The following is a 17,301-nucleotide window of genomic DNA, read 5'->3' as shown; positions in this document are numbered from 1 at the left end:
AAACATACTAAAATGATTCTGTCTTTCTTTCTTTTTCTCTCTCAGCACATACTGACCATTATTTGGAAAAATAAGGATATCAAGAACTTCAAGACAGCCATGCAAGACAGAAGGGAAGAAATATAATTTCTACAAGGGCTTGATGGAATTCTGACAAGTGCTCTGTTCTTAGAATAAAGGGTTCTCCTCAAATTAAGCTTTGTGCTCAGAGCTTGAATTTGTATTGAAAAATTTCCATTCCTAGACAATAAGCGACAGAGACAGGAATGAATGTTATAAAATAAATAATTTTTGAGCATTAGTAAGCTTTCAGTAATGGACAATAACGGAAGTATAGTTTCTCAGTTTATCCTACATCATATTTAATAAGATTAGCTCTAGACTCTAAAAAATGAGCACCACAAATTTAATGCTGCTGAGCCAAAGTGAATGACATTGTAAGTACCATCAACAAAATCCTCATTCTTATTGTAATAGTTTTCACTCGGGCAGAAAAATCACAAGTGATACAATCTTTCAAACACTTATTCTTGGGAGAGACTCTATGCAAGTTGTCTTCTGTAACTCAGCTGGATAAATCATGTAAGTGTTTACAAAAGAAAGCTAAAAATTTCTTAACTAAAGTCTCACATTGATAACAAAAATAACTGCCTGAAATCCTTTTAAAATTATATTATTGTTTGTGATTTCTATTCTTTTTTTCTTTTTACTTTATTTTATTACTATTTCAGCTTAAGATTTTACTTGCAGAGCATTTCAATCATATCTCACTAGAGATCCAGAGGAAGGAAATGGACTTTCAACCCAAATTCACATTGAAGAATATCTTCAAATGACCCATGTATAAAGAACAACCGGGAAAATTTCCCCATAGCTGGCCAGATACTATGGTGGCTTCTTCAGTCATTTTTTTAGAACTTGCTGGAAAAGCTGACTTGTTTTAACATGTCACACGTAGCTCAGGACTTCTGACTCACATTTAGTGTACATTTGCACAGGGTAGGGATAAATCCTGAATTTTCAGGGTACTAGTGATGCAGGAGTCTATGAATTGTCTGAGGACTCTCTCGTGGAATACTTGCAACGTGTATATGCAGTACACTTTTTAATTATTGCAAATTGTTGTCCAGTGATTACAGTGTTCACAAGACAATAATCCAAGAAATTTTAGGACAAAGGAAAGCATTTCAATTTCTACGTTTTTAGAATCCAGAAATACATGAAACTATTTGTGTTATATCATAAAGGAACTATTCTCAGCAAATGTGTATTTGTAGTGTTGGCAGCAAATGTGGTTTTTTTCTTGTACCTTGTAGGGAAGGAGAGCTAGCAATTTAATTTTAAAAAATTCACTTCTTTTTTAAAGTAATAAAAGTCAAAGAAAGGGCTAGCTACACAGACACAGTGAACAAAAGACATTCCTAAAGATGGTCTTAAATGTCAGTACAAGGTAGAATAGAATTAAGAAGATCTGGCACTCCAAAAAATGTGGTAACATCAAGGTGGGCAGATGTCATATGGAATGCACAGCCAAATTTATATATGCCAAAAGAAATAGTCAGCACTAGTAGCAAATGAATAATGAGGTAGAGATAAGGACTACAAAGGTGATAAATTACATGTGTCAAAACAGTCTCAAAAGATCTTTTTCTTCATTTTAAAAATGAAGTTCACATACTGTTATAGCTGGGGATAGGTGAATATTCAAAAGAACAAATACTGAACTTTACCATAATTCCTTTCTCTCCCTTCTTTTTTTACTAGTGACCCAAATCAAGAAAATATTAGTCTTAATCAAAAAAAGATTCGTTTATGTAAAAAATATGATAAAATATGATTTTTGGCACATAAAACCACCAGAGATGACATTTGTATTGAAAATGTAAGATTATAATGGGAAAAAAAATCGGGCACATCATGGCAAGTTGCTGTGTTCTAATTTGTAGATAACACAGGGAGTGGGGGTTGGTGGTGGTGGCTTTCTTAAGATGGAAGTTTGGATATTTTATCCACAAGAAAATGTTGCATGCAGTTGGGAACCCATGGAAGGAATACAGACAAAACAGTCTATCTGTGTAGATTTGGAAGTTTCCTTACAATCTTTGATTCATATGATCACACAAGCATCTCAGCTTTACTAAAAATTAAAAGATAGGTTTGTAACATAACATCATTAAGAAAGCGTAAATGTAATGAATAAAAATACATTCTAAATGCTTAAAAATAGAAATGTGCAAATGAAAATTCCTCAACAAATTTTCACTATTCCAAAGTCACAGATCTAAAACACAGCACCATTCTGGCTGCTATCAGGAAAATTAACTCCATCCAAGGAGACCCAGCACAATTTTTTTAAATAATTGTGCTCCAGTAGTTTATTAGCAAACATACAGAAAAATGGTTAATTACATAATTTTAAGATTGCCTCAAAGCTAATAAATGAATCTGTATAATTTGGTTTATTTGGAAAAATAATGAGCAATTAAGGGAGCACTAAGATAAGATAACTTGTAATCACTGGATACAAGAAATTATGTGCCATAACTGCAGGGATTAGTTTCTTCTTATAGTTGATTACATTTTTATACATTTCATTGTGTCATGCATTTTCACATACTGATACATGTTGAATTTTTAAAAGCAGATAGGTACTAGGAGACAGGTAGAACAGTTAGCTATTTATAATAATGGTTGGTTTGGCCACTTCAGATGGACAGACCATATTACCCCAAAGGTAAATGTTCCTGACTTCTGCACATGCAAAAGGGAAAAAACTTACAGTGTGAAAAATATTTACAGTTTATCAAAACTCCCCACTGCTTTAGTAGAGCCGACTAGACTTACTTAAACCAGGTTCTAGCCATTTCCTGAGCTAATGTGGAAAGACAAGTAGAACATAAGGAATTTTCCTTTACTGATGCTATAGTTTTATAGTGCTACAAAGGCTGGCTGCAATCTCATGATTTAGGTAACATTTGAAGGGAATTTTCACTTCTAAATAGCCACACTGAAGTGGAAATGTTTTTTGATATAATCTTTTTTTCTGTTGACAGCTGACATTTTTAGTTTGAGAGCTTTGTGAAATTTTACTCAAGCTACCTAAGAGGAAAAGATTTGGAGCATGAGTTTAATAAATTGGTCAAGCGGCATTTGTATTATATTGTCAGCTGACACAGGAAAAGGCATGCAGGATAACTGATTCCAGAAACAAGATAGTTTTCAAGACTGACTTCTTATATATGTGTGTGTGTGTGCGCATACATACGTATCCATTGCAAGGTTAGAAACAACCACAGATTTCAGTACATTATAACAAATACTTTTATTTTAGCTACATTTAAATGTGCAATTAATTATTAATTAAATTTTGTAACACTGAGCTGAAAATGAACTTTAAAATTAAAAAATATTTTTTCCATTAATTCCAAAATGACCTGGATTAAAAGGTGTCATATACACCTCAGAACATCAGGTCTTTGCCAGATTTCAGAAACAGCAAATCTTAACTGTATTTGTAGGGTGATGGCAGTTACTTCATAATTGCTGTAGGTGCTTTTCCACAGACACAGTTGGGAATCCTTACTGCCTAGCACATTTTAAAGCCTGCAAACACAGGTCCTTTTGAGTTAGACTATAAGAGTGGAGCTGAAGGAGGATACAGATGAAGCGTAAGTACGGGCATATGGCATATCTTGTACGTACATAAAGGATTGGGAGTTTCCTAGTTTGAAGATATGTAGTGGCTACATTTATGGACTCCTGGCTTTTTGAGTGGGGACGTGTGAACAGAGGAGGAATAAAGTAGAGAATATAGGTTTGAGACACTAAAGAGTACCTGCACATTTTCTAAAGAAGCACTTATTTCAGCAGTAGTTGCTGTTGCCAATGGTGGTAGTTGAACAAAGTAAGTTTCAGAGCATTTAAACTGTCTGAACTGAATCTCTCCATTTTTCATTCTTCATATTCCCTCTGAAACAAAGATGCTGTAAAATCCACTATTTAAAGCAAAAAAAAAAGCAGAAAAAGACTTTTTACTGTCTCCCCTCCATCTTTCCCAGAAGTTCCTCTGAGCTTCTTTTTCAAAAGCAACACATTTATGGACCAGAAGTGTCCTCCTTTTGGGGGACAAATACACAAAGAGGGGAAAGAATGACTACAAGGTTTCCTTTTAGCACTACTCTCACAGTTTACAGAATGGAAGACTGCAGAGTGAACCCCTAACCCAGATGGACCTCCTTTGTGTGCTGTGCTACCATGTAGGATTCATTGATGGATTCCACAATCATTATTAGAAATTGCAGTTACTTTCTAGATCTCTGCTTGCCCTGGTACTACTGAGTTTCTTTCTCCAGTTCCTTAAGCTTTCAAGTTATTTCCCCTGTAGTACTATATATGTTTACAGCTTGATGACTAAGAACTGTTTCAAACTTTCCACTCCCCTAATGTGTCTTGTTAACCGAATTTGTAAAATATTAAATCGCCCCTCATCTAGGTGAAAAATGCAACCCCCAAATTAATTCTACCTCTTTTCTTGATGCTTTGTCTACAGCTGACTCAGCATTTACCTCTTCCGTTGTTTGACTTGCAAACCACCGAACAGAAAGTTCTTTCTGATTATGTAGGATTTTTGAAGCAAAATAATATTTTCCGTTTGCTTATTTGCATAGAAATACTGAAAATGCTCTCACAGTCCTTCAGCTACTTCACACCTCTGTAGGGGCTTAAACTCTGGAATGAAGTGTGAATTTACTGAATCACCAGCCCACATGGGTTTAAGAAGGTTCACAGGAATGCACTGGCAGCACATTCCAATTTCCTCTTAAAGAAAAGCTTAGGTTTTGGACTGTTTTGTGCAAATGAATAAGTATAATTTTAGAAAGACTGCTTCCCATACACAACAGAGAAATAAAAGAGGGAAAAATCTCAAACCGAGAATATTTTAACTCTGTTCAGACCCTGAGCCATCTCACCAGTGAGTTGATTGCTCATTCTTCCACTTGTTAGGTCAGGTAACTATATGACATTTAAAATACTTGCTAAAAGATTAAAGCATCTAAAAAGTTAGAGTTACTCCATTACAGTGAGTTCATTTAATATTGCTTTTGGAACATTTTACAGCAGTGTAATGATAGACCTTAATTTATTCCAATTATCTTTTGTTCACTTCGATTTATGAACAGTGGAGCTGAAATAATCAGCCCTTTTGCTCCTTAGGCTTCCAAGAATATATTTTCATGAGTATTGTACAAGTCATCTTTTTGCAGCCATCTCACATACTAATTGCAAACGTCTATTTTTATGATAAGGAATGGTATTAGCAGACAATTAAGGACAAGATCATTGGTTGCTCTGAACTGCTTTGGCAGAAAAAATAGTTCACTGAACAAAATTTTCTTCTCAGTAAATGTGTAAGGCCAAATATTGAAAACATATATACGTAATTCTTAAAAGGTGCACCTACAAAAGGCATAAGCTTTGTATACATTTGCCTGAGTAATAAGTGAAAAAAAAACCCCCTTGGGATTTGTACCATTTGTTACAGATTACCAGATCTCATCCTGTCTACGCTTTTGTGGCCCCAGTGTCTGATAAGTTTTCAACACAACTAGGGGGAGGGGGAGATTTTTTTTTTCAAGCTGTGTGCACTGTGAGCATGACAGTGTGCATGAAAAACAATACTTTACATTCATTCATTCTCTTGGTATAATTCAACATATATTGGCAGTGAGTGCATATGTCAGAGGTAAAACAAAGCTGATTGTGACAGCAGGACAGGCTTTTTTCAAGATATGCAAGATGAACGTATAATTTCTTCCCTTTGAAATCTTCAGACTTCCAACAGCAAGCCTGGGAAAACTTCTTTAAGGGTTCTTTCTATTAATAATTATTACTGCTTTGTGCCATCGCCTCTTTTTCACTGCTGATTGACTAAGAATTTTTGTGCATTGCACTACGACTAGCTGGCACAGGAAACTCATGAAAAGCTATGGGAATCTCTGACTTTCTCTAAACTCTAAGCTTGCATTTTAAAAGTTTTGTGAGAAAAAGAAGGAATTTTATTTCCATCATGAAGGAATGCTCAAGGGCATGAGGCAATCCCTCCCTTAGAGTCAGCAGGTGAACTAGCCTTGTCAAAAAAACACATAGAAATTCTAGAATTAAGTCACCTACATTTTTAGAGCCTTATCATGGGGTGCCAATTGATCTATCTGCAGCTGAGGCTCTCTGTACAAACAGGGATTTGCTATCTGGAAACATTAGTAGGGTGCTCTACTCATTATTAGGGAGGTAATTAGTAGATTTTAACTAAAACTAAGATATATTGTCTTTTTTAAAATATATATATTTATAAATGGTTAGCAGTTACAAAAGGATTACAGCCAAAACTTTGCTTGATTTCTAACGGTGTTTGGCTGCACAGAACTGTTTCTCCTTCATCTCAGCAGTGGAAGAGAGGGAGACTGGAACATAAAAGACAGGGAGACACCTCCCCATCCCCTCAAAACGAACTGATGTTACTGAACCTATGACAAATCTCTCCCTAAAATGATAAAGCTTCTTTTCTTGTCCTCTTCCGTATACATATCAACTATTCACCAATTGTAAAAGAGGGTTTAAAAATAACAGAATTGGTCTATTCTTCCTCTACTTCTTTTGGCTCATGCCTACTTTGTTTGCTTAGCTGCTCTTTTGATGGCTCATCACAGTTGTTCAGAGCATGAATATTATGCTTGCTGGATATCAAACTAAAAAGTTATTTTCCCTGACTCCTCCTGTACTGTAAGTACAACTAAGCATGGCCTCAGTCTGTGGTAGGAAAAGTCTGAGAAAACATTTTTTTTTCTTGGGATCAATTATTGTTTACCTCAGACAAAAACTTTTAGTACCTCTTCAAATGCCTGATCTGGGGCAAATGCATCCTAAATTATCTGCTGCCCAAGAGAGCATTAAAATGTGTTGAGTTTTCTTTTTTAATAATGGGCAGCCCATTTCCATTTTCATATATAAAAATAACCCACCTAGGTAAAGAAAATGTACAGTTCCATCACTTCTTAAATAAACTTATTTTGCAGTAAGTTTTAAATACATATATATGTATTATTACCAATTAACACTTTAGATATTATTAAAAAGAAGACATTAATGACCTACCATAGCTTTAAATTATTCACCCTTATTTCTGTTCCTATGTGTCAGCAAGCCTACCTACCTTTACCTTCTGTCCTTTGCCCTTTACAGTGATTAAAGAATAACTGGACAGAATATGCAGTAGATGGTAATACACTGTGGATGGTAGTAGATGGTTTGTGTTAACCATGTTATGAAACTTAATTCATACTTTTAAGTGCTATGCCTTTTTTGCTTAGAAATGCCTTTATTCAGACAGAAAGTTTGGTTCTGGATGCTGATTTGGTACGCCATGCACACTCTGTCTTCTGCTCTATCATTCAAAATTTTAGTTTACAGGTGACAAATGCACCTAGCTACAGAAAGCCCTAATTTTTCTGGAAGGGGCTGGTGTTGCATGGTCTAAGGGAACTGACTTCTAACAAAGAGTAAATAGGGCCCTTGAGCAGTTAACTACAGCTAACTCAGCCGGTGGGGTTATTTCCCTTGTAGCTGTTTTTCGCTCTTCACACTCATAAAATGCTCCCCTGGTTGGTATAAACACCAAAGAATAGTAAGATCACACTTTATGTTTGTTGGCTAACTTACTTAACAAACACATGCTGTTATTGAGCATTTTTATTGTTGACTGGTGACAGGTTAGATTTAATAGACAGTTTTTCCTACATCACTACTAATTTCATAAATACAGTTAATTCAAAACCTTTCCTGACACACTGCTCAGTCACATAGTTCATTTTTATTTAAACAAAAAAATCAAAGTACTTGAAGGCCAGACATTTTATGTAAGGCAAATTCTTTAATGACTGACTAACTTCACACATATAGCTCTTGAAAGAATACATAAAAAATAAAAATACAGTCTTTATCTACATAGTGGGTTTTTTTTTTTATTTTCTAGAAAAGGCACTCCAAATTAGGTAGCATTTTAGAGAACTAAAATAAGATCTCTGCATTTCAAGTAAGCTCATGAGTAGGTAAAAACAGTTTATTGCTGTTGAATTGATTTTGTTTGTTAAAACCCACAAATCTATGGTTTTAGCATTGGACAAACTACTGAAGGCTTTTTGCCAGACTTCAGAAATTTTCTTTTGGTCTTTATCTGGCATATGAATGCAAAAAAAAAAAAAAAGGCAAAAGCAAAAGTCACAACAAGATAATTTTACTCGGCCTGAATTGATGTACATGCTTATTATATATCTGCAGTCACTTGTCCAATGTATTCTTTCACTGTTTAATTGAATTTCATATTCCTTTTTATTTCTGTGGGTTTTCTTTTATTCTTTAATTCTCTTTTCTCCTAAGTTGCATATAGGACAGGTGAAATGACTCATCAGCTGAAGGTAGCTGTGATTCACCATGCAAAGCAGAAAGCGCCTACTTGACCTATTTAGGCAAAATATCAACTTAAAATTGTTTGAGTTAGACAAGATGAGTTCCTCACAAGCTTTGGACTGGGCCTATTTTTCTTTTCCCAGTCCTGGTTCCCCTCCTTGTACGGTGTTTATCCCTATCCATCTTTTTCTTTTCCTATTTACATGAAAATGTATCTAAATGTTAGTTCTGTTGGGGTAGTACCGCTAGTACTTGGTAGCTTATGAAGCAGTAACTTTTGTTCTCTCGAGGCATACCTGTTCCAAATGTAGCACAATTATTTAATGCTTTTCTAAGGCTGAGTGTGAGGACTGCAGATTACTTCAGGGACACAATATGCATTTATCTACTCAATTCAAGAAATGTGGCACTAAGGGTACTTAGAGTCAATTTACTATTCAGCTATATTAATTTACACATTCCTTTTTAAATTGCATATGACTGATTGTTAATTTACTTGTTAGTTAAGAGTTTTGTAGAAAATAAAAAAAAATTATCTTTCATCAACAGCCTCTTTAGGAGAAGCCAAATGTTTTTTGATACAGAAGACTAGATTCATCACAGGCACATAGAGAGTAAATTCTGGAATCAATTGTAAAATCATCCTAAATGGCACATTTTCACATTTAACAGACTAGCACTCACTACAATCAGAAATTATATCTTTTTTAATGGACATCCATATTTACATACGTTATTTGAGATTTTGGCTAAAAGTGAATGACGTTGTCTCATAATTGTAGGACAGTTAAGATCAACCTAATGAAAGCATTTCTATAGAAACTTGAACTTGGAAGAGCAGAAGAACAATTGAGTTAATTATTTGCAGATGTGTTTTGAGCTGAAATAGGTCTGTGTCACCTTGCAAAGAACCTAACAGTCCTAAACATACAAAGTGCTAATACATATTAATGCAATATTCAGATGTGCAAATCCCAGACTGCAGAATTTTTCAATCCCTACAGGTAGAAATGTTACAGAAAAAATATGAAAAGAAAATGGTATTTCACATTCTTACTAATGTATTTTGAGGAAGAAAAATAGATTTTCATTTAAGAGGCCTTGGGAAGATCTTGAAAAGAATTCTGCTTTATGCCTGTATTAAGTGTTGCCGTCTTTTTCTCACACCCTCTTTCTCTGTCCCATATGTCTTTTAAAATCCAGCTGGTCATTTGCTGGATTTGTTCCATTCTTCCATACTTAGAGTGTTTCTATCACAGCCAGAACTTCTATGTTCTTTGTACAAACACAAAGACAATCCTACAGTCACTGAGAGAAATAACTAAGGTCCCAAGAATTTACAGTGTTTCCTGGCATGGATTACAATATGAACCATTTTAACATCATAAACTCAGCACCCATGAAATAAGACAAATTTTATTCATGCATCTAAACAGAGTTTATGTTGCATACTCAGTCATGGTTTGTTTTAAAAACAGACAGCCCGATGAAAAAACAGGTAGAAAGAACTGAATAGCAGAAGCCAGTTCATAAAGAGTTATGTTGTATCACAATTCCTTTTAAAACTCCAAGTGTTTTTTTCTCATTCATTAATCAAGAGAATAACTCCAATACAACATACGTGTAACACAATATGGCAAATACTATATATGGCAACTGCTCTGAGCAGTAGAAGAAATTAGTAAGTATTATTTGCAAATTAAGATTTATGCTCCTAAATTAGGGAATTATCTGAATATTACACTTATCAATTCCTCAAGAAAACCCCAGATGATATTACATCTCCATTTTAGTACGCAGAGCAGTGAACTTTTGAACATTTGGTGAGACAAGGAAGAAAAACTCTAATAAATGAGTTTATTCTGATATCTAGCTTGTTTTCAATAAAACTCGCATTTAGTTTGTTTATGAAGAAGGGTTTTGCACAGCAATATTAAAGTAGGTAGCGCAGTCTCCGATTTTCAGAGTTTTAAAATTATATTTTCTTTGGAGACGATGTTGTAGCTCATTTGAAATTTAATTACAATTCAGCTAAAACTTACCTTATATGGGTAATGATGAGGGTTGTAGCCGGAATGAAAAAGTCATCCACTCTGTCAAACTGCTTTCCCACTGGCTGAGTATGGATTGTGTGATGAGAAACACTCCCACTGGCTTGTGTTATCACCTACATAAAGTAACATCATTATAAACTATGGAAATACTGTTTCAAAATTTAATCTCTATCCAAATAATTTAATACAGCATTGCCTCTGTATTCCATCTCTTGTATTATCCTTCAGTTATCAAGAAAAAGAACACAAATGACAGTGAATAAAGCTAATCAGCACTACAGATTTCAGAGAATTGTTACATACCTGACCACTTAATCTTCATATTTACTTTTTCCTTTTTTTTTCCACCACTGAGTCCATATTTATTAATTTACGTTACTAAAGCCTCTAGCAGTTCTTAGTGCAAACTAACTTTTTTATTTACCTTTTTTTTTTAACACTAGATCCTAGAGTGAGATTAAATTTCTTAAGCACTTCAGCCAGAGTGAAAAGATAAGATGTTATCAACTGATCCACAGGAAGCTATGGCTATGCATACTCCCAGTTCTTGTCATCATGAAGTAATTCAACATATCACAGACATATTTCAGAACAGCAAGATGATTTGAGTTTACACATTCCTTAAGTTGTTATGAAGCAATTTTCCTCAAATCCCCAAATCTTGGACTTCATCTGACGTAAATGTTTATGGGTGAATAAAAGACATTTCCATATAATAGCCACTATGATATTCACATACATGCATTTAAGAGTGGATTAAAAAAAGAAAAGAATCGATTACCTATACTGTAGGGAAAAATGAGAGTGAAGATGATCAGTCGATTTAAAACATGATAAGACTGACTCAATTATCAGTCATTTTCTGGGGAGAAGTGACAGCTAAACTCCCACAAATTACCTTGCATACTCATAGTTACTAAGAGTCTGTAGGTGCTAAAATGGTGTTTTCAAATGTTACTCATTTTTCTGCTTGAGCTCTGTGTTTGAATTTCTCTTATACTTTATCTTATATGTATATATTTTAAATACATAAGGATTTCATTAACTACTAAAGAAAAGGAAAATAAGTTGAAATAAAAAGTAATTTTGAAATTATTACATAAAGATTATCACCATATTCTCAGGTGATTACTTAAATAAGGAACAGAAAGTAGTGAAAAAGTCAGAATGCAAGTACAGCTTCTTGAAATGTTTCTTTAGTGACTGTCCTTAGGCTTGCCACTGCTCAGAGGCACGGGTAGAGTAAAGATTTTTAATATTTTAAATCTGAAAAAAGCAATAAGTAAAGATGGAGCTTGTCACCTCCAGGGCATCAATATAATTTTAGTGAAATAAGAATGTGCCTAAAATCCAGTTTATCCTCTAATTAGGGAAAAAACATCATAAACAACAACAGTTTGCTCTCAAAAGACTGGCAGTTACAAAACATGCTGCTGCTTTCAGCTGTATTCCTTATCCTTCCATCAATTCAGCATTGTAACTTCTGAGTAAGGGTGTTGAAAATAATCTCTAACGTTTTTCGCAAAGTTGTCTGAATTGTTTTCTGGTTACCTGAAATCATTTCACCACCCCTGCTGGGGCCATGATAATAATGCTTAAAGGAAAATACACAAAATGTTGCAATTAAACAAAGGTTCAACTTATCTAGATTTCCATGCATATAATCATTCTGATCACCTCACCTGCAAAGTTGGTGAATTCTTTTCCATGTTTCCCCAGCTCAGCACCCAGACTTGATCATGTGATTTATCATAGTGTAGTTTCACTGGAACAGGATCTGTACTTACTGCCTGAAGCATAATAAAAATAGAAATCCTTAGTTTCTGTCACATTTTCAAAAGAAAAATAATATATATGCTTGAATTAAAATGATGACTGGACATGCATTTCCTGATGTTTTCAGATTGTATTTAAAAATAATGTTGTCAATTATTGAAACAGCCCTCTGATTAATTCAAAGTTACTGAATTGCTGAAAAAGTGGTTTTTATTCTTTATGTGCTCTTACATTTGGCATCAAAATCACATTATATTGAAGCTATTAAGAAGCTGAAAACAAAGGTTTTAAAACAAATAAAAAAGTACTTATCTTCCTTCCCTACCATCACTCTCACTTTATATATATCAGTTTACAAACTATAACAATTATTGGAAAATGGCTAAAAAGGGAAGAGTATTCTCAAGTCACATACTGAAATCAATGCAAGGTGTTACTATGTGTTTTATGTCCTGAATAAAACCAACACAATGTTGCTACACCCAAAGCTTCCAATCTCTGCTAAACCGGGTGTGTTCTGTTGAAGCTGGAAAGACTGTTTTCATATGTTTTCCAATTACAGTTGCTACTTTTGATAGACTTGTGATCAGAATCAAAGTGCTTTCCCTACAACCTTGAGCACTGTCTCTTGGGACCACAGACCTTTTAGACAGTTGAGCTCTACATTTCCTTTGTTATGAGAACTGAATACTTCAGAGGTATGAAATGGGAGGACAACGTATTTGATTAAGAGACATTCTGCAAGAGGTAAACAACTGGGGGGACTACTTTTCTATTTTCATCATTAAAGCAGAAAAAATAAGTGGAAATTGTTTTATAGTCTCACCATTATGGAACTGTAAAGCACAGCTTGTTTATCAGTTTGTCAAGGAGAGGACCAGCTGGCTAATTAAGTGAACCTAATTTAAACTAATGATGTAGATCCTCAAGATAATGCACTAATGGCTGGCTGAGACTGCTGATGATACTTAACTGTACTCCTGAGGTGTTGCAAGCCACAGCTTCATCTAGGCAGGATTTGTTTTTCCTTTTGAAAATGGAAAATGAAGCCAGGTTGCTCACCGTCTCATTTAAAATCAGACAGATACCCCTTGAAAAAGGTCATTTGTGTTTGATAACATTTTCTGCTGCGGGCTAGAAGACAAGTTGTCTAAAATAATACTTGGGCTGTTGTATAGCTAATTTGTTCAGGTGTGTCAAATTTCCCCTTGGCTTCCCCAGACAAAAGGTCTGACCCGTGTGTGTTCTGCTGAATGAGTGCCAGCTGCCTTCAGGGTCTGGCCCGAGGCACTGCCAGGAAGAGGAGAAGGAATTGCCTGCGGAGTCAAGCACAGGTAATACAGCTCCCAAGAGAGCAGACAGCAGCAGAAAGGAGTTGAGCATCTTGGAAAAAGGCTTTCACAGCTGTTTCTAGCTAGTCAGGCTGATCTGCCAGCAGCATGGTGTGGACTGAACAATGATGAGCTCTGTTTACTTCTGCACGCCTCTAAGTCATCCCAGTTAACGGTAGACTGCTAAGCAATACCAGACAACTGCAGGTGACAGTGCTTGCTTTCAGGAATTCACAAATGAAAGCAAATACTTCTCTTAACTTTATAATGAGAATTACCTGGCTAAATCAAAAAGTCTGCATATACCTCTCTAAAGATAGACCATCCATGTTTCCAATACATTTCAATTTAGCCTGCTCCAGAATTTTCTTTAAGTACTTATTTTTATAAATGTAGTTGTCACAGAAATAAATCGTCCTCAAATCTAGTTGTTACATATGTGCACCTCTACACACATCTTTTATGTTAACTTTCATGCTAGAAAGGAATAAACATAATATACATAGTAGTACTTCAGAGAAAACACCATAGTAAGCAAAATCAAATCAACGCTGCTTTTACACAGAAAACAGTAATTACACAACTTATAGCCCTTTCAAATACTTTTCTACTCGTCTTTAGTTTTTTTGCACCTTGACAGAATTTTTATTAGGGTGCTGCTTACTTTCAAAATATGAAGTTTTCTCCACATATGTTCCTACCAGAGTATGCGTTTTTGAAAACAGGGGTTTACAGAGCAGATAGGTGGTTTCTTCTTTAAGATATAGACTAGAAATAGTTAAAATTTAAATGTTATCCTCTGTATTAATATGACACTTAGAGAAAAAGCAGTCTAGTAAGCAAAATGTTCTCATTTATGAACAGCTTAATACCTATTTTCCAAAAATCAATTACATTTTGATTTTTTTCTGTGCTAGGCAGTACTGTAAGAAAGTAATGAAAATAAACTGATCTGACTGAGAAATTAAACTGCCTTCCTTGCTTCCTGTTTGTATGAGTGTTTGTATATGTGCATATGATATGAGTAGAGCAACATTTAATGGTTAGAAAAATTCTTGCTGCTTGCAAAAACCAAAACCAAAAGTAAATGCTTATTGTTAAAAGATAAGGAAGACAGGGCCATGCTTGTTATACAAAATGCTGAATGAAGTATCTCTTTACTTGTTACTAAATTCCAAATTAGCCTTACTTCAATTCTAAAAGCCATCTGTGAATAAACAGTGGTTTTATTTCTTATAGTCTTATACTATGTGTAAAAGATCGTATATGTTTTGTGCTTTCATGATTTATTTGTTTTGTTTGCAACTACTTTTATTTGTCTTTTTTTTTTAAGTCTATTTTGAATATCAACATGGTTAAGCTGGACACAGAGCAAGTCCCATAATACTTTTCCCATGTAATTGGCTGAGTGTATCCTAGGAAATAATTTTCAGGTCAGTAACAAATAGCAGAAATTCTGCTTGGGTGCCCAAAAATGACAGTAACACATTTATTTTAACTTACTTAACTGGTTCATCTGTTATCCCTCAGCCATATTGTCTTACCAAATGTCTGTGTTAAGTATTGTGAAATGGAAAGATAATTTATCATTAATAGCTAAACATCCAAGAGCCATCAAAACTGAGACTTTCATTCCTGCAAAAGGTTTCCACAGATGGGATAAATTTCATTCTATACTTCCCTAAGTTCACAATCTGGATATTATTAAAGTAATGGAAAAGCAATGCTATTCTATCCCTCAAAATAAAATTTCTTTGAAAGTGAGTTGGTTTTTTTCCTGGACTAGCATGATGGCTTGTGGAGTATCTGGTTTTAGCTCAATATATTTTCTAAGGAGCACAGACTTGGTGCACAAAGCCCTGTGTAACACCTAGGCATCCTGTATGTCTGTTTTTCAGCTCATTACAGAATCTTGAATATTTATGGGATAGAACAGCATCCTATCTAACTCCATCCAAAAACTGGAGAATCGCTTTACATATTTCTAGGGGAGGGGTGTACTTTTCATTAGTGGCTAATTTATTGAATTTTACTTTTTAATTAACATACATCATTGTGGTAAGTATTGGTAAACATTCAGTTAATGGTAAAGCACTTAGTAAAATAATAACTAATGTAACTGAAGGCAAATTAGAAGAGTCTACGAATCAAAATATTCTATAAAACCTAAGTTTAAAAGAACCTCCAACTTCTCTAATATTTTTCAGTGAGCCTAAAAGGCATAATATTCTCTTTCCACTGAAGTCTAAATGCTAATAAATGCAATTAAATTGCAATTTCATCCATCATCTGTAGGAAAGCAAGATGACACATGAATGTCAGCCAGAGACCAGGGAAACAATTGCCAGAGATTCCAGTCCTTCAAATCTGTGGACTGCAGTAAGACTATGGTTTTTTTAGTCTCTCTGAAGAAATATATTGAAATGGCTGTAAAAAAAGTCTTGTTTTCAGAAAACAAAAATTCATTATCCACTCAGTTCATCTCTACTTTGATATGCAAAGGGCAATTTAACTAAAAAAAAAAGTAAAAGAACAAAAAAATTTAATAACTTGTTATTATTAACTTTTTGAATAAAACATTTTATCAGACCCTGTCACCATTTGGATAGGCCAGGTTTTGAGGAAGCTGTCTACTGGGCCAGCTGACATAGAATATAGAAGACATAAAACGCAGATGTTTAAAGAATGCAAAATTATTAAAATTAAAATTATTTGTCAAGTTAATATAATTTTTAAATTGCAATTTTTCTATGTATTTTTAAATTTTACATCAATATATGTAATACATATGTATACTAATATCATAGAATCATAGAATGGTTTGGGTTGGCAGGGACCTTTAAAGGTCACCTAGTCCAACCCCCCTGCAATGAGCAGGGACATCTTCAACCAGATCAGGTTGTTCAAGCCTGACCAGCCCCATCCAGCCTGACCTTGAATGTTTCCAGGGATGGGGCATCTACAGCCTCTTTGGGCAACCTGTTCCAGTGTTTCATCACCCTCATCATAAAAAATTTCTTCCTTATGTCTAGCCTAAATCTACCCTCTTTTAGTTTAAAAACAGTACCCCTTGTCCTATTGCTACAGGCCCTATCAAAAAATCTGTCCCCATCTTTCTTATAAGCCCCCTTTAAGTATTGAAAGACCACAATAAGGTCTCGCCAAAGCCTAATATATGATATATAATCTATACATTACAGATTTTCATTCTTTTATCAGTGAAAAAGGAAAAAGGCATGAAGAAAAGCTCTATTTAAATATTTCTATTAACAATTTAGATTAGATTTCTAATAAAAAAATCCATGTTTTATTTAGCTAAAGAACATCTGTTTCCTAAGAATGTGATGATACTATAAGTATCATCACATTTGTAGATGTTAGGCACATTTGTATGATTAAAATTTGAATCAGAACACCCAGCGTGGTGTCAAAACCTCTTTATCAGTTTCACATACAAGTGCCCTTTCTTCTGAGAATCAGAGCAGGATTGTTAATAAATTATTAACTAGCTTCATAGCTCTTTGCCCAGGAAATAATTTTATTTCAGAAAAAGAACAATCCTGCTTTTGAAGTAAATTTCAAGATTTTATATGATCTGTAATGTACTTAACCCGCCTCCCCCAAAATACACAAACCCAACCAAAAAACAAGCCCCTTGTCTGCTGACAAGACTGTTG

At 34.5% G+C, this 17,301-nt stretch overlaps 1 protein-coding gene across 3 annotated transcripts in view; it reads right to left on the bottom strand.

Moving 5' to 3' along the window:
- FSTL5 (follistatin like 5) overlaps positions 1-17,301 on the bottom strand; it is a 309,868-nt gene that overhangs the window by 16,663 nt on the left and 275,904 nt on the right. For all 3 annotated transcript variants that reach the window (XM_075499250.1, XM_075499252.1, XM_075499251.1), the window contains 2 exons: positions 12,200-12,307; positions 10,506-10,630 (listed from right to left, as the gene is read on the bottom strand). In XM_075499250.1, coding sequence (XP_075355365.1) covers positions 10,506-10,630; positions 12,200-12,307 — 233 coding nt within the window. The remainder of the gene's footprint in view (positions 1-10,505; positions 10,631-12,199; positions 12,308-17,301) is intronic.

This window comes from Mycteria americana, chromosome 4 (genome assembly GCF_035582795.1).
Source record: "Mycteria americana isolate JAX WOST 10 ecotype Jacksonville Zoo and Gardens chromosome 4, USCA_MyAme_1.0, whole genome shotgun sequence".
Taxonomy (NCBI): domain Eukaryota; kingdom Metazoa; phylum Chordata; class Aves; order Ciconiiformes; family Ciconiidae; genus Mycteria; species Mycteria americana.
The sequence above is the reverse complement of the archived record's forward strand: the minus strand, read 5'-3'. Positions and strand labels throughout refer to the sequence as shown.